The sequence below is a fragment of the Zingiber officinale genome, chromosome 6B, assembly GCF_018446385.1.
Source record: "Zingiber officinale cultivar Zhangliang chromosome 6B, Zo_v1.1, whole genome shotgun sequence".
Classification (NCBI taxonomy): Eukaryota; Viridiplantae; Streptophyta; class Magnoliopsida; order Zingiberales; family Zingiberaceae; genus Zingiber; species Zingiber officinale.
In genome coordinates this window covers 108,290,542-108,306,197 of record NC_055996.1, presented here as the reverse complement: position 1 = coordinate 108,306,197, position 15,656 = coordinate 108,290,542, and the positions used below count along the sequence as shown (strand labels likewise).

Sequence of the window (15,656 nt, the reverse complement as noted above, 5' to 3'; positions counted from 1 at the left end):
GAAGTTTAATAAATGAAAATTTTTAATGTTAGATTTTCATCCAAGTACACCTAGTTATTAGAAATTAATGAAATTTTTATCAAATTATAGTGTGTCTATTGTATGATAATTGTATCTTATAAAAGATTGTTTTTGCGATTTTAGCCCGTAATCTCTAGATCATAGCGTAATAATTTTTATTATTATGTCCTGACTCTACTGACTCTATGAAAGTAGCACTTAAATTTTGTTTTTGCAATATAAACGGGCAACGGTTAAGAAATAAATTGAGTGCCGATGATCTTTTATTGGAATAGTATTGTCGTTTAATTTAGCCAAAATAATTTGGCGGGGTATCTATGAGCTCATAGAAAAAGTTCATAGTTTATCTTAAAGCTTATGAGTTTATCTTCACAAGTAAAATATCGATTCGACTTTGAATAGTCTTACAAAGACTGCAAAAATCATGATGGTCGGTTGATCCCCTTCAAGATTAATCTTGGATCGTAACAAAATTTGAACACTTAGAGTTAAAAACAATTCATGAATTAATTCGTAAGACTGCATTCGATCTGTAAATGTAGGGTTGTAAACAAGACGAGTCGAGTCAAGATTTGGGATATTCAAGTTTATTTGATAAGATAACCGAGCCGAGCCGAGCTTAAAATAACCAAGTTTTTGAAATGAGTGTTCAAGTTTGGCTTGGTTTATTTTTTATGGGCTTGAGTTTGTTTGAAACTTGACTTGAGCTTGGTTCGTTTAGATGTTATCAAGTTCTCAATTCAAGCTTGACTTGAGCTTGGTTCGTTTAGATATTATCAAGCTCTCAATTCAAGTTTGTTTGATTGTTTGAAACTTTAAATTGTTTGATTGGTTATTAAGATTGATAATTTAAATTTATTTATTATTATTTTTTATTTGATTGTTTATTTAGTGTATTGAAAATAGTTTTATTAATAAATATGGTTCGTGAATATTATTCATGAACGTTGTTCACGAACATTGTTCATGAACGTTATTCACGAATATTGTTCACGAGCGTTAACGAGCTGAACATATTTGTGTTCAAGCTTGTTTGTTTAGTTTAACGAGCTGTTCAAGTTTGTTTGTTTAATTAATCTAATGTATATTGAACGAATATAAATAAGTTCGTATCAAGCTGAATACCTAATTTGTTCATGAACACTTGATTCATTTATAGTCCTATGTAAATGATTGAGAAATTGAGAAGCGGCAGGTTAGATTTTTTTTACTGATAGCATAGAAACAAGACATAACAAAAAAAACGAAAATAAACCTTCATAAAATAAAATAATATTGAATATAAAAAAGTTAAAATGATGATATACAAGTGGCAAGCATGTCTTCCGCATGGAAGACGAAGCACCCACCGGTCATGTGCCGGCCACGTTTTTTAGTTTTTATTTATTATTTTTTTTGTCCATTAAGGCGTTAATTTAAGAGCGACTCGCAACGGCGTTGAAGACCTCCATTCATGCGGGCCCCTCACGCACGGTACCCAGACTTTAATTTGTTGTCTCGTAATTAAATTTATTTATACTAATATATATATTTTTATCTATTTGCTAATTCCACCCAATCTCTGTCGAATAAAGTCTGGAAATATGAGTTTTTAAATTAAGATATTCGCAAACAACACACATCTATTTTTTTAAAAATAAAAATGTGCAAAAATAGTTCTTTAAATTAGAGGGGTTGGATAATCTCGTGATAAGAAGAATGTAACGGATTGCCGTGCCCGTCACGGCGTCACTTCTGAGTTCTCCTCTTTTTTTTTTTCCCCTTTTTTTCCTCGTGCTCGGTTTTTTTTCCCGTCTCCTCGAGCGCGTCCTTGACCTCTCGTTATGGTTTCGAAGCCTCGATCAAGAACAGGGTAATCATTCGAGCCGGCGCCTTTGAATCTTGGAATCTGCGAACGCCGCATACGACGATTTGGGGACTGCAGAGCTAACGAGCAAGAGCCTCGGCGGTGTCTTTTTTTTTCTGCTTTTTCGGTTGTTCGGTGAGCCTCCTTGTCTTTCTCTTATCTGGATTTTTTGATCTCTTATCTGCAAGGATTCAGACGAGGATCGCTTTTGATTTTTCGAGCTTTTATCTGTTGTTCTTTGGTCGAGTCGATTTTTACCAGTACTATTGTGTCTGTTGACTAGATCGAATAGTTATGCTCCGTACGACGAGTGTTGATGAATACTTCCTTCTTTGTTTTTTTTTGCCTTATTCGAAAAATGTGGCTTTACTTGATTTTTTTAGGTTTTCCTTTTTCCCCTGACTACTTGACTATTGCCGACGTGTGATCATTGCGTCGTTTCTTTTTTTGTTCCTCCTCAATTGGAAGAGCCTCAAAATATTTTCTTGACGGGTAGTTTCCAAGAATTTGGCTTGCCTGCACAAAACCCGTTAATTTTTCTTTGAATCTTGCAGAGTAGTAGCTTCTGTCAACTAACGCTGCTTTTTAGAAGATGGTTTTCGTTTGGTCATTCGAGGGTCAGCTGATTAGCAATTTATTTGTCTGGATTGCCTTGTTCTAAGATGAAGCTTATGAGTTAGGCCTTGCGTGCATCATCTAAGATGAATGTGGTAGGAAGAGTAGGAAGCCTCATCTCTCAAGGAGTTTACTCGGTTGCGACACCTTTCCACCCTTTTGGTGGTGCCGTTGATGTCATTGTTGTTCGGCAAGAGGATGGCTCATATCGCAGCACACCATGGTATGTGCGGTTTGGAAAGTTTCAAGGTGTACTTAAAGGTGCAGAGAAGGTTGTCACGATATCTGTTAATGGCGTTGAAGCAAATTTCCACATGTATCTTGATAATTCTGGACAGGCCTATTTTCTGAGAGAGGTTGTGCCAGGAAGTGACGATGCAGAGTCCAGCATTCATATTATAAGTGATTTAGACACTTCAAATTCAAGGCCAACTGCTAGTTTTGTCAACAATGCTGATAGTTTGAAAACTGATTACAATTCAGACAAGGGTGATGATGTTAAGACTGTCGAACAATTAAATGGGTTTCAGGATGAACAAACTTCACCACAGAGTTCGTCTGGGTCCTCGGTGTTTAGCAATTACCACTATGGTAGTCTTGATGAGGTGGAAGATATGGTTAAAGAATCAAGCGACTCTAATTCAGAAATGGTGTTGATAAGTGTGGATGGGCATATTCTGACTGCCCCAATCTCATCAAATCAAGAGAACACTGACAATGTCCAATTAGATACTCCTCAGTTCCACCTTGGACCTGGCAAAGAATCCACTGAAGAATTTGTTGCCAACGAAGAAGTGTGGGAATCTGGTTTATTTGGTGATCTAGATGAGACTCTGAAGGAAAAAAATGCTTCTGATCACCAGTTGGAAGCCCTTAATGAATTGAGACAAAATGATAAAGAGACTGATAAAGCAGATGACCTCAGTGATATGGAGGAAGATGCTGCAGGTCTGATGAAAAATGACACATTTAAGAGCTGTTTGGATTTTTCGTTACATGCTGATGATGTTGATTCACAAGATGTGTATTTCAGGTATTTGAAAAATATCTTCTTTATAGTGACCATTGTTCAAGCCAATGATTAACTATGATCCTAACTTCAGGTCTGATCCATCAGAAACTTTGATGACAAAAATGGAGGATTCGAAAAAAGATATTGATGCTGGTCATTTATCATGCTCCCAGAGGTTATTGAATGAGAAAATTGATACTTTAAATTCCAAGGATAAAATCCTTGGCAATGAAACTGTGCACCTTGAGGGTACGTCTAATTATGTCAAACACGTAAATAATGAGGAACATTTTCACACAATAGCTTCTGATTCTACTGCTGAAGAAGAATGCTGCACAACTGAGAATTATGTCACAGAAAAGAAAGATGCTGGGTTAGGTATGTCAACTATATGAAGTTGGGTCATGTTTATCTTTTTTAGATTTGACAATTCACTTTTGTTCTATCATTTGTTTATGATACAGGCTTTGAAATTTCACTTTGTGGTAACTTACTACGTCCTGGTATGGGGCATAATTCTGCCAAGGAAGTCTTTCAAGCCCATCTAATTTCTGAAGACGAGTACAAGGCATCTGGAATGTCCATCATCAAGAATGTAAATCTTGTTGTCAGATATGAAAACAAATATTTCAAATGGGACAATGTTGCCCATCTTATACTCAGAAAGGCTGTATTTGGTTGTAATGTTTCAATGGAATTGAAAGATTGTATCCCCATTGAAGATGAAGCCATAACAAAGTCGGGAGAGGATACAACGGGAGTATCACCTTCCATCAGTCGTAGATGGAGACTATGGCCAATTCCATTTAGGAGGTCAAGGTCTCTTCAACACAGCACAAGTAATTCTTCTAATGAGGATCTTTATGTCGATTCAGAACCTGGATTACAAAATTCAAGTGTGGAAAAAATTAACAATGATGACATAAAGCAATCTCCTCGCAAGCAATATTTGCGAACACTTATTCCTACAAATGAGCAGATTGCTTCTTTAAACTTAAGGGAAGGTCAAAACATGATAGCCTTCAGTTTTTCAACTAGAGTTTTAGGGAGGCAACAGGTTCTTGTTATTATAATGTTTGATTTTTTAGAACTTTCATAAGCATTTTAATATGTCCGTTTGATTAAGCTACTTTGACAGGTTGATGCACATATTTATTTGTGGAAGTGGAATGCACGGATAGTCATATCTGATGTAGATGGAACAATTACAAAGTAAGTCTCTTTTCATTGCTTAGAAATTTTGGTTAACTGATATGTTAGTAAGATAGGCTATCTAACTATAACTGAGCAATAAAATTTGCAGATAGAAAGATGTCATCACTTTAGATTATCTTAGTTACTAGATCCTCTTTCATTTGAAATATATGCTTGTAATTGAAGCCATTTTCTTATGATTTTTGCATTGCAATTGGGTTAACGTGTTCAGCAGAAGCTGCATAATTAGCTATGAACTTTGTTGTTTATTTTACAATAAACATTATTCCTGGTGGAAATGTGCATTTAATTTTTAATCCAGAGTTTTTTCAGTAATAAAATGAATGATATTACTTCTTTGCTCCATTGTTTTTTTGCTTAGAGAATTCTTTGATTAGGCTTTGGCATTGCTGACTAAGGTTTAAGGTCTCCTTCATGCTGCTGTATCTGATTTTTAACTACAGTTTAAAGTCATGTGTCATGTTAGAAGTATAGTGCTTGACTGGAAACAGATGTGCTCAAGCTGTGTCAATCTCGGTGTTGAGCGCTCATAAAAGAAGAAGAATTTGAATAAGAAAGGAAGCATGCCCTAGAAATGCAGTCTATTCCACCTTGATGTTAATTTGGGCGTGTTCTGCATTTTTAGATGCTGGAAAGCTAGAGTTGCTTTCAGAAGATGATGTTGTTTTGGACGAAGAGTATGAGTCACTTGGAAAATAAAGGAGCTAGGCACTGTTCTGCATTTCAGTCGATCTGCTGAATGAAATGTTTTGGCCATGCTGACTGGCACGTCATGGTTTTTAAAACTGTGTTGTTAACCAAGTATCTTTTCTGTTTTTTAATCAACATTTGGTTCATCATAAAGCAGTTTAGCTGATATGAAGTTATTTGTTGTTTTGCTCTATATAATCAAACTAAAGAGTTTGCTAATGACTCTTAAGGAAAATTCATGAAGTTCATAACTTCTCTGATTTGCAATTATACTTATTTTGGTGATGTGCTTATGAATTGATCTGTATTTCTCTATCTTGTGTTTAGCACTTTAACCCAGTTGTTGATAGTTGATGTTTTGTGTTGGTTTCATGCATTCATTGACGAGTCATGACAAGTTCATTTTGGTCCTATTTTTAGATCTGATGTTCTGGGACAGTTCATGCCACTTGTTGGAAGGGATTGGACTCAGTCTGGAGTTGCTGGACTTTTCTCTGCAATAAAGGTTACCAGTTATGCAATAATTAGAAGTTCTTCAGCCCATAGTTGTGTTTCTGGATCTTGCTGTTTCTGTAAGCCAATTGTTTTCAGAATATAGTTACATAGTTTATTTGTTCTGTTTGAAATTTGAAAGCTGCAGCAGCAAACAAACAAGCATTAGGCCAGAAGCATGTTATATATCATTTTTTTCCCAACAATAGGAAAGGATTCTAAATTATTGAATTACCTTATCATTAAGTCACAATACATCTTCGTTCTTTCTGTATCTCTTGAAAAATTGTGGTTTGTTTCTTGAAATGATTAAACATTTCATGTTGGCATTTGTGTAGAATGAGTTGACTAGTGACTTTGTCTTGAAAGTTGAAACAACCAAACATTTTATAGTCAATATACTTCCAGTTCTTGCTACTAGTGCCCCTGTAGATTTATTTCTTTGTTAATAGAGTTCAACTTGGTTAACATACCTTTATGTAGATTTTGTTCTGAAATGCTCCTGTTATGATTAGAGAGTTTGTTTTTAAGCTGGTAGCATTAGTTCAGTTTCTAGTGTGCATATTAACTGGAAAATAGTAACTCAATGAGTCTCGATGGTGGTTATGTTCCATTTGGTGATGTTCTGATCAGGATATAGCTTTCTGACCTATTTAAGATTCCAATTGTAACATTTGTTATGTAACATTGAAGATCTCGTGATGCCTTTTCTTATTCTTAATCAGGAAAATGGCTATCAATTATTGTTCTTGAGTGCAAGGGCTATTGTTCAGGCATATCTTACCAGAAGTTTTCTTCTCAATCTGAAACAGGTAACCTATATGTCAATATTACTTAAACATAATGGCTTCTGTCCTCAAACTGACTTGGTAGTATCTCATCATTGGGAACATTATCCTTTGAGACTAAATAGTAAGTAGTTGGCAACGTTTCATTCAGTCTGCAGAGCTTGCTTGATGATTGAATAAGAACTGGCTAATTATTTCCAGAAATCGTTTGACTGACTTATTCGCTGATCACTCAACATGGCTGTTTATTTCCATTTGGAAAAGTAGATAGTATTTTGACGATTCACTGAACATGCAGAAAATGTTGGTTTATTCATATATTTTGATTGAAGGGGAGCCTTGGCGCAATGGTAAAGTTGTTGCCATGTGACCAAAAGGTCACGGGTTCGAATCCTGGGAACAGCCTCTTGCAAAAAGCAGGGTAAGGCTACGTACAATGGATCCTTCCCCGGGACCTCGCATGGCTTCGTGCATCGGGCTGCCCTTTATTCATATATTTTGATTCAGGATTTGGTTTAATTTCCAACAACTTTATTTCTTAGAATTGATCGTCATTTATTTTCTTTACCATTATGCTAATCGATGAATGCTTGATTATTTCTATATTATTCAGGATGGAAAAGCCTTGCCTAATGGTCCGATTGTTATTTCTCCTGATGGATTGTTTCCCTCACTTTACCGAGAAGGTATTTTTATGGCTTCAAGAAGTGAAAAAAATAGTTGAATATCTCTTGTTATTCAACTAATTTTAAGGTCCATTTTACCTAATGGTCCATTTTTCGTTAAATTTTAAGGTTTTCCTTCACAAATCAAAACAATACAATGATATTGATTCTTACAAGAAACTCATGCTACATTCAATCTTGTTTATTAGAAAATTGTTAACGGAGCTCAAAATTTGTGTTCAAAGTTTATTTTCTTACAAAATGAATTATTTGAGAGTTCACAGAGCTCTAACTTTTACAGAGCCCAACTAGAGAAAAGGTTGAATCAGTTATGACTTGAATTTATAAATGAAATTTATGTTATTTATTTGTGCTTATTTTAGAATACTTCGTGCTTATTTTAGAATACTTCAAATAGTTTAGGATCATAGAATAATTAAATGAGGAAAAATAGGTTAAGATAGTTGGAAAATATTCAAAAATTGCTAAATGAATCAATTGAAATGGAAGGTATAAAATGTTGAGAGTGGCTAAGAAAATTCCAGTTAACATAATCTAAAAGTCATTCAAGAGATTAAATTTTAATGATAAGCTCATATAGTGTTGCATAGAGTCTATTGGAAGGATTACACCATGTTGTTGACCCAAAGGGTTGTGGGCTGACACCAACATGACTCATTAATGTTGTGGAATTTACAACCTTAGAATTTGTAAGACAAATATACATCACATATGTAATTCAGATATATATAATATTTTTTTATACATTTGCATGAGTAAACAAGCACTACGAAGCTTGCAATTAAGTTTGTTGAATAATTTCTTATGAACTTTTCTCATGAACATGGATGAGCTAAGTTTAAAACGAGCTTCTTTGTTTCTCTTGTTTGGATGACATAAAATGAGTGTTTACTACGTCAAGTATAGTGCTTGCTCATGAATATTTTATTTTTAATATGTATGGGCTTAAATCAATATTTGTATTGAAAGGAGTCTTGTAAGACTGGGGCAGATCGGTATCCACAAACTATTAAATTTGTGCTATGTCAAGCCAGTCCAAAAACTATCAAATTTGTGCTGTGTCAAACCAGTCCTAATCTTTGAAATTGCTCCCATGTGAATGTGTTTTGTATTATTGAGCTTTTTGTTAACCTCATAAAGCTTAGCAATGCATACTTTTCCAGCCAATATTAAACGAAAAGTGAGAAATATGATATATAAATAAAATCATATGCATTTTTATTTCTAATTGTCATGCATCTTTTGGCAGTTATAAGGAGAGCTCCTCATGAGTTCAAGATTGCATGTTTGGAGGTGATATTTCAATCCTATTAGACATTTATTCTGTTATTTATTTTTTCATTTATTTTTTTATCTAAAAAGTAAGGTAGACAAAAAAGATTAACACAAATATAAGGAGCTTTTACAGAGTGATCAGCGCTTCCCTCGTACTAATTATGGGAAACACACGTTTGGATCACATATGACTCATCTAGACATTTGGTCAGGACTTGTGAGAAACATGGAATTCTATCAGATGTCTAACAGTCATGACATACAGGGACATCAGCAGGGTACATTAGCCTTGTTAATGTTTGTGATTTTAGAGAAACATATTTGTTTGTTTACTCTGGTATACAAACAAATCATTTTTCACTTAAATTTGGGTAGGAATCTTGTATGATGGCCTTATGCTTGTATATCAGCACTTAGGTTACTTTGATATGTACATAACTAACTTTCACCTAAGTATTGATAAAACATTTTTATCACTACTTGATGTATAAACAACAAGAATTCATTCTCTATCAAACCATGTTTATCTCAATTATTTAGGGTTAACTAAATGGATTTTATCTCTTCATTGAATTTTATACAATCTCATATTACTAGTAATATTCAAACCAATTAAATTATTATTTTTATTGCATTGAATAAAATTTGCTTACTTAGATGGTTAACTTATGTCATATCCTTGCTATCTCAACTTGTCTATATTTTATTGTCTATTGAAGCTAAATCTGATTGTTTGAGATATTAGTGGCTATGCTAGCTTCTTTAGTAAACTCATACTACATCTTAGCATTCTTATTCTTATTGCTACTTAAATAATTCTTTACATGTTTCTTCCATGGGTAACATGCCACTATTTGATAGAAATTTTTTTTCCACCCAGATGGTAGATAACAATCACACAAAAAAATGAAAATTTCTTTCTATTTTAACCATAATTTTTTTGTTAATAATTATTCATTAATTTCTCCTTTTGGTTCAATAATAATTCAAAAATTTTACATTTTACATTTTTTTACTTGAAGAATTTCATTCCCAAACTTCTTATTATTCACTCATTTCTTTATTATTAATAATTATATTTCATATATTTAGTTATACTTCTACATGACTTATATCCTTTAGATTTTAAAGCTTCCCTCCCGAATTTAAATTCAACTGTTTAACTCAGCAACAAACAATATTATCTGCAAATAATATTAGGTTTATCTTGAATATGATCTGAGAGTTCAAACTTAGGTTTATTGAAGATCTTGTGTAATCCCATTTTGCTGGATAAATAAAACCCCGATGCCAAGTGAAACCTTAAAGCTTTTTAACTATAGTAAAGCTAATGAAGTTGAAGAATCTTACTCAAATGGTCTTGTCATCAGTTTCAGCTTACCATACTTCAATCAATCACTCTTCTTGAGTATTACATAAGATGCGCGTACAGTGATTTACGCAAAAGTTGCCAGTTGATTGAAAATCTCGTATTGATAAAAGTTGCTGCATTTTTTCTTTGATGGTTTTGAGTTATGAATGAATCAACTGCATTTATGTATTTGTAGGACATTAAAGCACTTTTTCCTGCTGACTACAACCCATTCTATGCGGGCTTCGGGAATAGAGACACGGATGAGCTTAGTTACAGGAAGATCGGAATCCCCAAGGGAAAGATTTTCATTATAAATCCAAAGGTTAATCTTTTGGTTCGCTTTTTAATGGTTCACGAGGAATACACGCAAAAATGCCTGCTAGTATTAACGTTCTCTCAAAAGTTTAATTGACAGGGTGAAGTGGCAATCAATCACTGTGTCGATGTGAAATCTTATACCTCCCTGCATACGCTGGTCAATGACATGTTTCCGTCAACTTCGCTGGTTGAACAGGTGTGTGTTTCCACTTACGGAAAGTTCATTCTTTTATATGAGCTTAAACACTGTTAATACCACCTGCATTTATTTACCTCCCCTTGTGTCTATAGTGCTTTCAGACCATTAAGTTTCTACATTTCCTTGATGAATGATCTTTTGAGTATTTCATTTGGAGTATAAATAAAGCACGATGTTGCGTGAACCAGCTCGAGTAATCAAATTTCTCTCGGGACTTTGTTCATATCGTCCGGACAGTACAAGCTTTTCGAAATCTGCTTACAGATGGTAAATGCTTTTCTATCTGCTCCGTTGTGCAGGAGGAGTTCAACTCTTGGAACTACTGGAGGATGCCACTGATGAAAATTGATTGATAATGTTCACCACACTTTTGCTCGAGGTGATTCAGATAAAGAGTGATTAAGGAGGTGTTCTTACAAAGTTGTATTATGATGCCTAGTGGAGGAATTTTTTACACCACCACCCTCTCTGGAGGTGAGCTGTTCCAAAATAATGTGCGAAAGACCACCTATATAGAAATGAAAAATGACTAAATTCAGTAATTGCATCTCTCATATTTTGTCCCATCCACTCGATATAAGTAATGCAGCAGCTAGTTTCCTGCCTTCCTGGTATCATGTTTTTGTTCAGACTATATAAAAGGCAGCATCACATAGTGGCTTCGGCCTGCTTGTTTGCCACACCTGATGCAACAACACAACTGCATCACCTTTCTATCATGTTTTCTCCCCCCTTTTTTTTTAATCAGAAGAAGAATATGATTATTCCGTACGTAAAGTGGGGGATAAATTGTAGGACCATCAATGAGAAAGCTGATCCATTCTGGAAATTGAGTTTGAACTGGGAAGGTTAAACTAATTTGATCCGTTTCAATTTGATTATCTTCTTTTTTTGTTTCCTGAAAAACCAGAGTTGGATAGCGTGCAAGCTTGTTTGTTTCTCGGCTATCGCCTACGTGCGAGAAGAATACAATAGACGTGCTCATTGAGATCGCGTGGGCAACACAAAGGCAGAGAGGGAGACGCCTCGAGCTTCCAAGGCCCCTATTTTTAATCACCTCTTTGCCACCCACCACCATTCAATGTCCCCTTTCATTTGAAGGCCAACTGCGAAGGGAGCTCCATTTAATACATAAATATTTCCACAATATTTCAATTAAAAAAACTCTTTTTTTCCTTTTTGTTTGTTTGAGTTGTGTCTAGCTAACGACAAATTTGACATTAAAAATGCAGTAAAAGTTGAGTGATATTGTTATACTTTGTGTTTAGGACATTCCAACTACTGATTAAAAAAACATGATTTTTGTTTTTCTTTTTAAATTATTATCAACTAGTTGCGTAGATGTTCCGATAGAACAAAAAAGAATGCCTCCATTCAAAGTGTTCTTACTCATTTCCGTAGCAAAAATTATTATATAAACGTCTATAAAACAATGCCTACGCTCTGGATTCTGGTAATATTAAGTTGTTAATAAAGTCATTTGATATCTAACTACATAGCTAAACAAGCACATAATTCGAGGAGATTTGGGTTAGGGCTTCGAAATGATTAATTATTTTAGTTTTTTATATTTTGTGCTAAGGAGGAACAATTTGACAAAACTGATATTTTATATTAACTTAGATGAATATGGATTTAATGAATAATATTTTATGTCAAATATGAAAACTAAAATGAACAAAAATTTCCCTTTTATTTTGGCTATAAAATCTTGATCTTAGTGAGTGAGACAGGTGTTCGACACAATGCCTCAGTGAACCCAGCTCTGCTTTAAAAGCCACCTTCACTCCTCCCCACGCACCACGCCATCGCCGAGAGCAAACAGAGATCAGCGTCCATGGCGGAAGAAGACTTCATCGACATCGACTTCGCTTCCTTTCAGCCGGAGTTCGAATTCCATATGACCTCCGACGACCCACCCCTGCCCTCCCCCGCCGACGAGCTCTTCTACAAGGGCAAGCTCCTCCCCCTCCAGCTCCCCCCTCGCCTCCAAATGGTCCAGCAGCTCCTCCGCAACGCCTCCTCCTCCGCCACCGCAACGCCATACCACTCCTGCAACGTCAGCTGTGAGCTCAATCCCGAGGAAGAGGACTACTTCCAGGACAGCTTCGCCGAGCTCAACCCCAAGAAATCATGGGCCAAGAAGCTCAAGGAGGCCACTCTCAGCCTCAAAGTCAAAGCTTCCAGATCTTATTTCAAATCCCTGTTCCACAAACCTCGACCCACAAATGACAAATTGGAAGGCCCAAAAACCTCGAGGCGCCGTCAAAATCCAAACATGGCGGAAGACGAGAGCTGGAGCAAGTCCTCCGCCGCTTCTTCCAAATCATCGTCCTTCTCCAGCGAGTTCAGCGGCGGTAAGTCCATGCTGAGGCGGAGCAGCAGCGCGAGCTCCGACGCGGAGACCTCGATCCAGGGGGCGATCGCCTACTGCAAGAAGAGTAGTCAACGTGCGTTTGACTCCGGTCATTCCGCTGCCAGGAAGAGCGCGAGCAATGCCGGCTTCCACTTGCTCTCCGCTTCCAGAATTGCACCAAACTGTGATCAGGCGAAGCCTCCGAGTTAGATTTGCCCCCCTTTTGCCTTGTTGTTCTTCTTCTCATGGGAAAGAAAGAAAAAAGGTCAAAAATTTTGTCTTTGATGCTTATTTTCTTCTTGAACATCAGCCTCAAATCACTCCAAACTGTTCAAAACAATCAAAGATCTCATTTTGGCAGTTTCTGTAAACAAAGAACAGAGGACGCAGAGTTCGAAGGTTGACTTTTTGTGTCTTCCTCGCTTAATTTTGTCTTCATGCATGTTCTCTGGAGCTGATGGAGACAAAAGCATGATCATGGTGCTGGCAATAATTGCAGAAACCCACCGAAGAACAAATTGATTCCTTGATTGGAATGCAGGATATGGAAAAATATTTGAGGTGTAGACAAATAATCCATAAACTAAGCAAAGGTGTCTAAAGAGGAACTAAAGAAAACCAGAGCAACCTACTTGGAGTGAGATGCTGTGGAGCATTTGCCTGCTTTATTTATTTTGCATTAGATAGACATCAATGATGAGTATAGTCAAATCTCTAACCTTTTAGGCTTTCTTATGACTTAATTTTAAATTTATTTTCAATGTTTTTATGGGTCACAAATGCATCAGAGGTTCACATAAATTTCGACGGATGGTGAGGGATATCTAAAATGAATATAATCATTTTTAATTATAACAAAGGCATTAAAGGAGCCTAGGGCTACGGTGCAATGAGATCCACTTGCTGGCATTTTGTTTGGATGACCTTTTTGATTTATTGTTTGGTGAACCCTTTATTTTCTTGAACATCTTCCGGATTAGGTTAACTATCCCCGAAGTTAGTTTCTCGTCGTCTTCATCTGAATTTGACCCATCTTCAAATTTCAATTCTAGACTTAGATTTTGACTTCTTGCTTGATTTGACATGCAATCAAAACTATATCTTTACTCAAGTTAGTCTATTCATGCAATTTAAATTCACCAAATAATTTGTCTAATTTAATTTTTAAAAGGTCTCTAAAAACTTTATATGCATCTACCATAGATGCTCATGAGGTGTTTTAAGGGAATGTCTTAAAAGTGTATACCTTATAATGCCCCAATTTTCTACATGGTGGTCACGCCAACAAAGGGAGATGTTGACTCTACCTGTCGAATGGCCATCGACGATGATGATGTTGAGAATACAATCAAAGTCTTACTTTAATCTAATTAAATCTTATTAGATTAATGAGTTAATCTAATTAGATTTTAAATTTATTGGATTAATAGTTAGTTAATATTTATTTATATTTTTTAAATAAACCCAAATGAAGCCCACATTCTAAGATAATATTTTAGTATATAAGAATTGACTACATTATTAAATAAAATCCATCATAAAATACTTGATCATGTTTTGAAAAGTCTTATTAGATAAGACTAGTCTTATTAGATACTTGACCATATTTTAAAAAGTCTTATTAGATAGATAAGACTTAGTGACAACACGAGCATATCTTATCTAAAAAAATTATCTAAAAGTTAGGGTTTTATTTTTACTTATATACATGCATGATAGCTAGCACTATGTACATGTGATTTTGAGAGACTCCAATTGTGCTTGTGAAACGAGCGACGGTTGTACTCGTATAGATACCGCTAGAAGCACGAACATATTGATTATGTTGAGATTGACTAGACTCTCCAGATACACAAAAGGAATTTTACGTATCAAGAGGTAACATCTTTACAAAATCTATGATATAACTAGATTTTGTTTGAATCTTTGATGGGTTCTTTTTTCTATTATATTTATTTTAATACTTTAATTTTACACTGAACCCAATAGATGGTACATCAATTGTCTGGCTCATTTTCCTCACTAGGCTAAGCGTCTCTATGTTTGCATGAGGCTCTAAGATCTATAATGGAGTGACAACGAAGGTCACGTCTCCAAATGGGGATAGTGTCAGTCCAGTTGTCCTCTTATTCTTCTTCTTCTTCTTCTTAATTCTTAGTGGGCTCTCTGCCTACTTAGCTCCCTTTACTTTCAAAACCAAGTCCCTTAGTTCTAAATGAGAATCTCAAGGTCCCCAAAGAGGGGCTTGCAGCACTCAGTTCTTAGGAAGCAGTCATTGCTTGTGTCGCTTTCTTCTTCTTCCTGGCATGCTGCATTGATATCGATGTAGGAGAGCTTGTAGGAAAAGGCTCTAAAAGGGTGGCTTCCGCTCGCACAACAGGTATCCTCTTCTTTATAGTGGATAGTAATCTTGCTTATATAGAGGGAACTCATATAGCCTTTGTAGTGGGAGCAACTGGCAAAACTGACAGGGAGGGCTTCCGCCCGTACGATCCCCTGCGTGTCCTAGGAGGGTAGCTCTTTCAGCACGACCAACATGGTGGAGTCTGGAAGCACACATGATAAAAGTTGTTAACAGCTACTCTGTGAAAATAAAGAAAACTCCAAACATATCAAACGAGAAGGATGGATCCACATAAGCTAGATTTAATCCGACTAAGACGAGAATTGACTCCATTAGGAGCCGACTTAGAGATAAGCTCGGTCCTTGATGTGCATATATTTGCATGTTTCTGGGCATTGATTGTCATACATTTATTTGCATTTAATGAATTTGATTTACATTATTA

At 35.7% G+C, this 15,656-nt stretch overlaps 2 protein-coding genes across 4 annotated transcripts; both read left to right on the top strand.

The window, feature by feature from the left end:
- Window positions 1-1,719: 1,719 nt before the first annotated feature.
- LOC121988802 (phosphatidate phosphatase PAH1-like) lies at window positions 1,720-11,053 on the top strand. Of its 3 annotated transcripts, XM_042542466.1 has the most exons (12): window positions 1,724-2,002; window positions 2,422-3,515; window positions 3,586-3,872; window positions 3,959-4,551; window positions 4,633-4,706; window positions 5,820-5,904; window positions 6,617-6,703; window positions 7,293-7,365; window positions 8,615-8,658; window positions 10,188-10,316; window positions 10,410-10,508; window positions 10,811-11,053. In XM_042542466.1, the coding sequence occupies exons 2-12, from the start codon at window positions 2,569-2,571 to the stop codon at window positions 10,862-10,864; spliced, it is 2,472 nt and encodes an 823-aa protein (XP_042398400.1). In that variant the 5' UTR covers window positions 1,724-2,002; window positions 2,422-2,568; the 3' UTR covers window positions 10,865-11,053. The 3 variants fall into 3 exon arrangements, 2 of the variants coding, with proteins under 2 accessions (XP_042398400.1, XP_042398401.1); XM_042542467.1 differs by lacking the exon at window positions 10,811-11,053 and having other exon boundaries at window positions 10,398-10,508; XR_006114106.1 differs by lacking the exons at window positions 8,615-8,658; window positions 10,188-10,316; window positions 10,410-10,508; window positions 10,811-11,053 and having other exon boundaries at window positions 1,720-2,002; window positions 5,820-5,971; window positions 7,293-7,359.
- Window positions 11,054-12,268: 1,215 nt separating this feature from the next.
- Window positions 12,269-13,655, top strand: LOC121990515 (probable membrane-associated kinase regulator 4). The gene is made up of 2 exons (XM_042544631.1): window positions 12,269-13,132; window positions 13,229-13,655. Exon 1 carries the CDS (start codon window positions 12,349-12,351, stop codon window positions 13,075-13,077), a length of 729 nt encoding a protein of 242 aa, XP_042400565.1. The 5' UTR covers window positions 12,269-12,348; the 3' UTR covers window positions 13,078-13,132; window positions 13,229-13,655.
- Window positions 13,656-15,656: the final 2,001 nt, after the last annotated feature.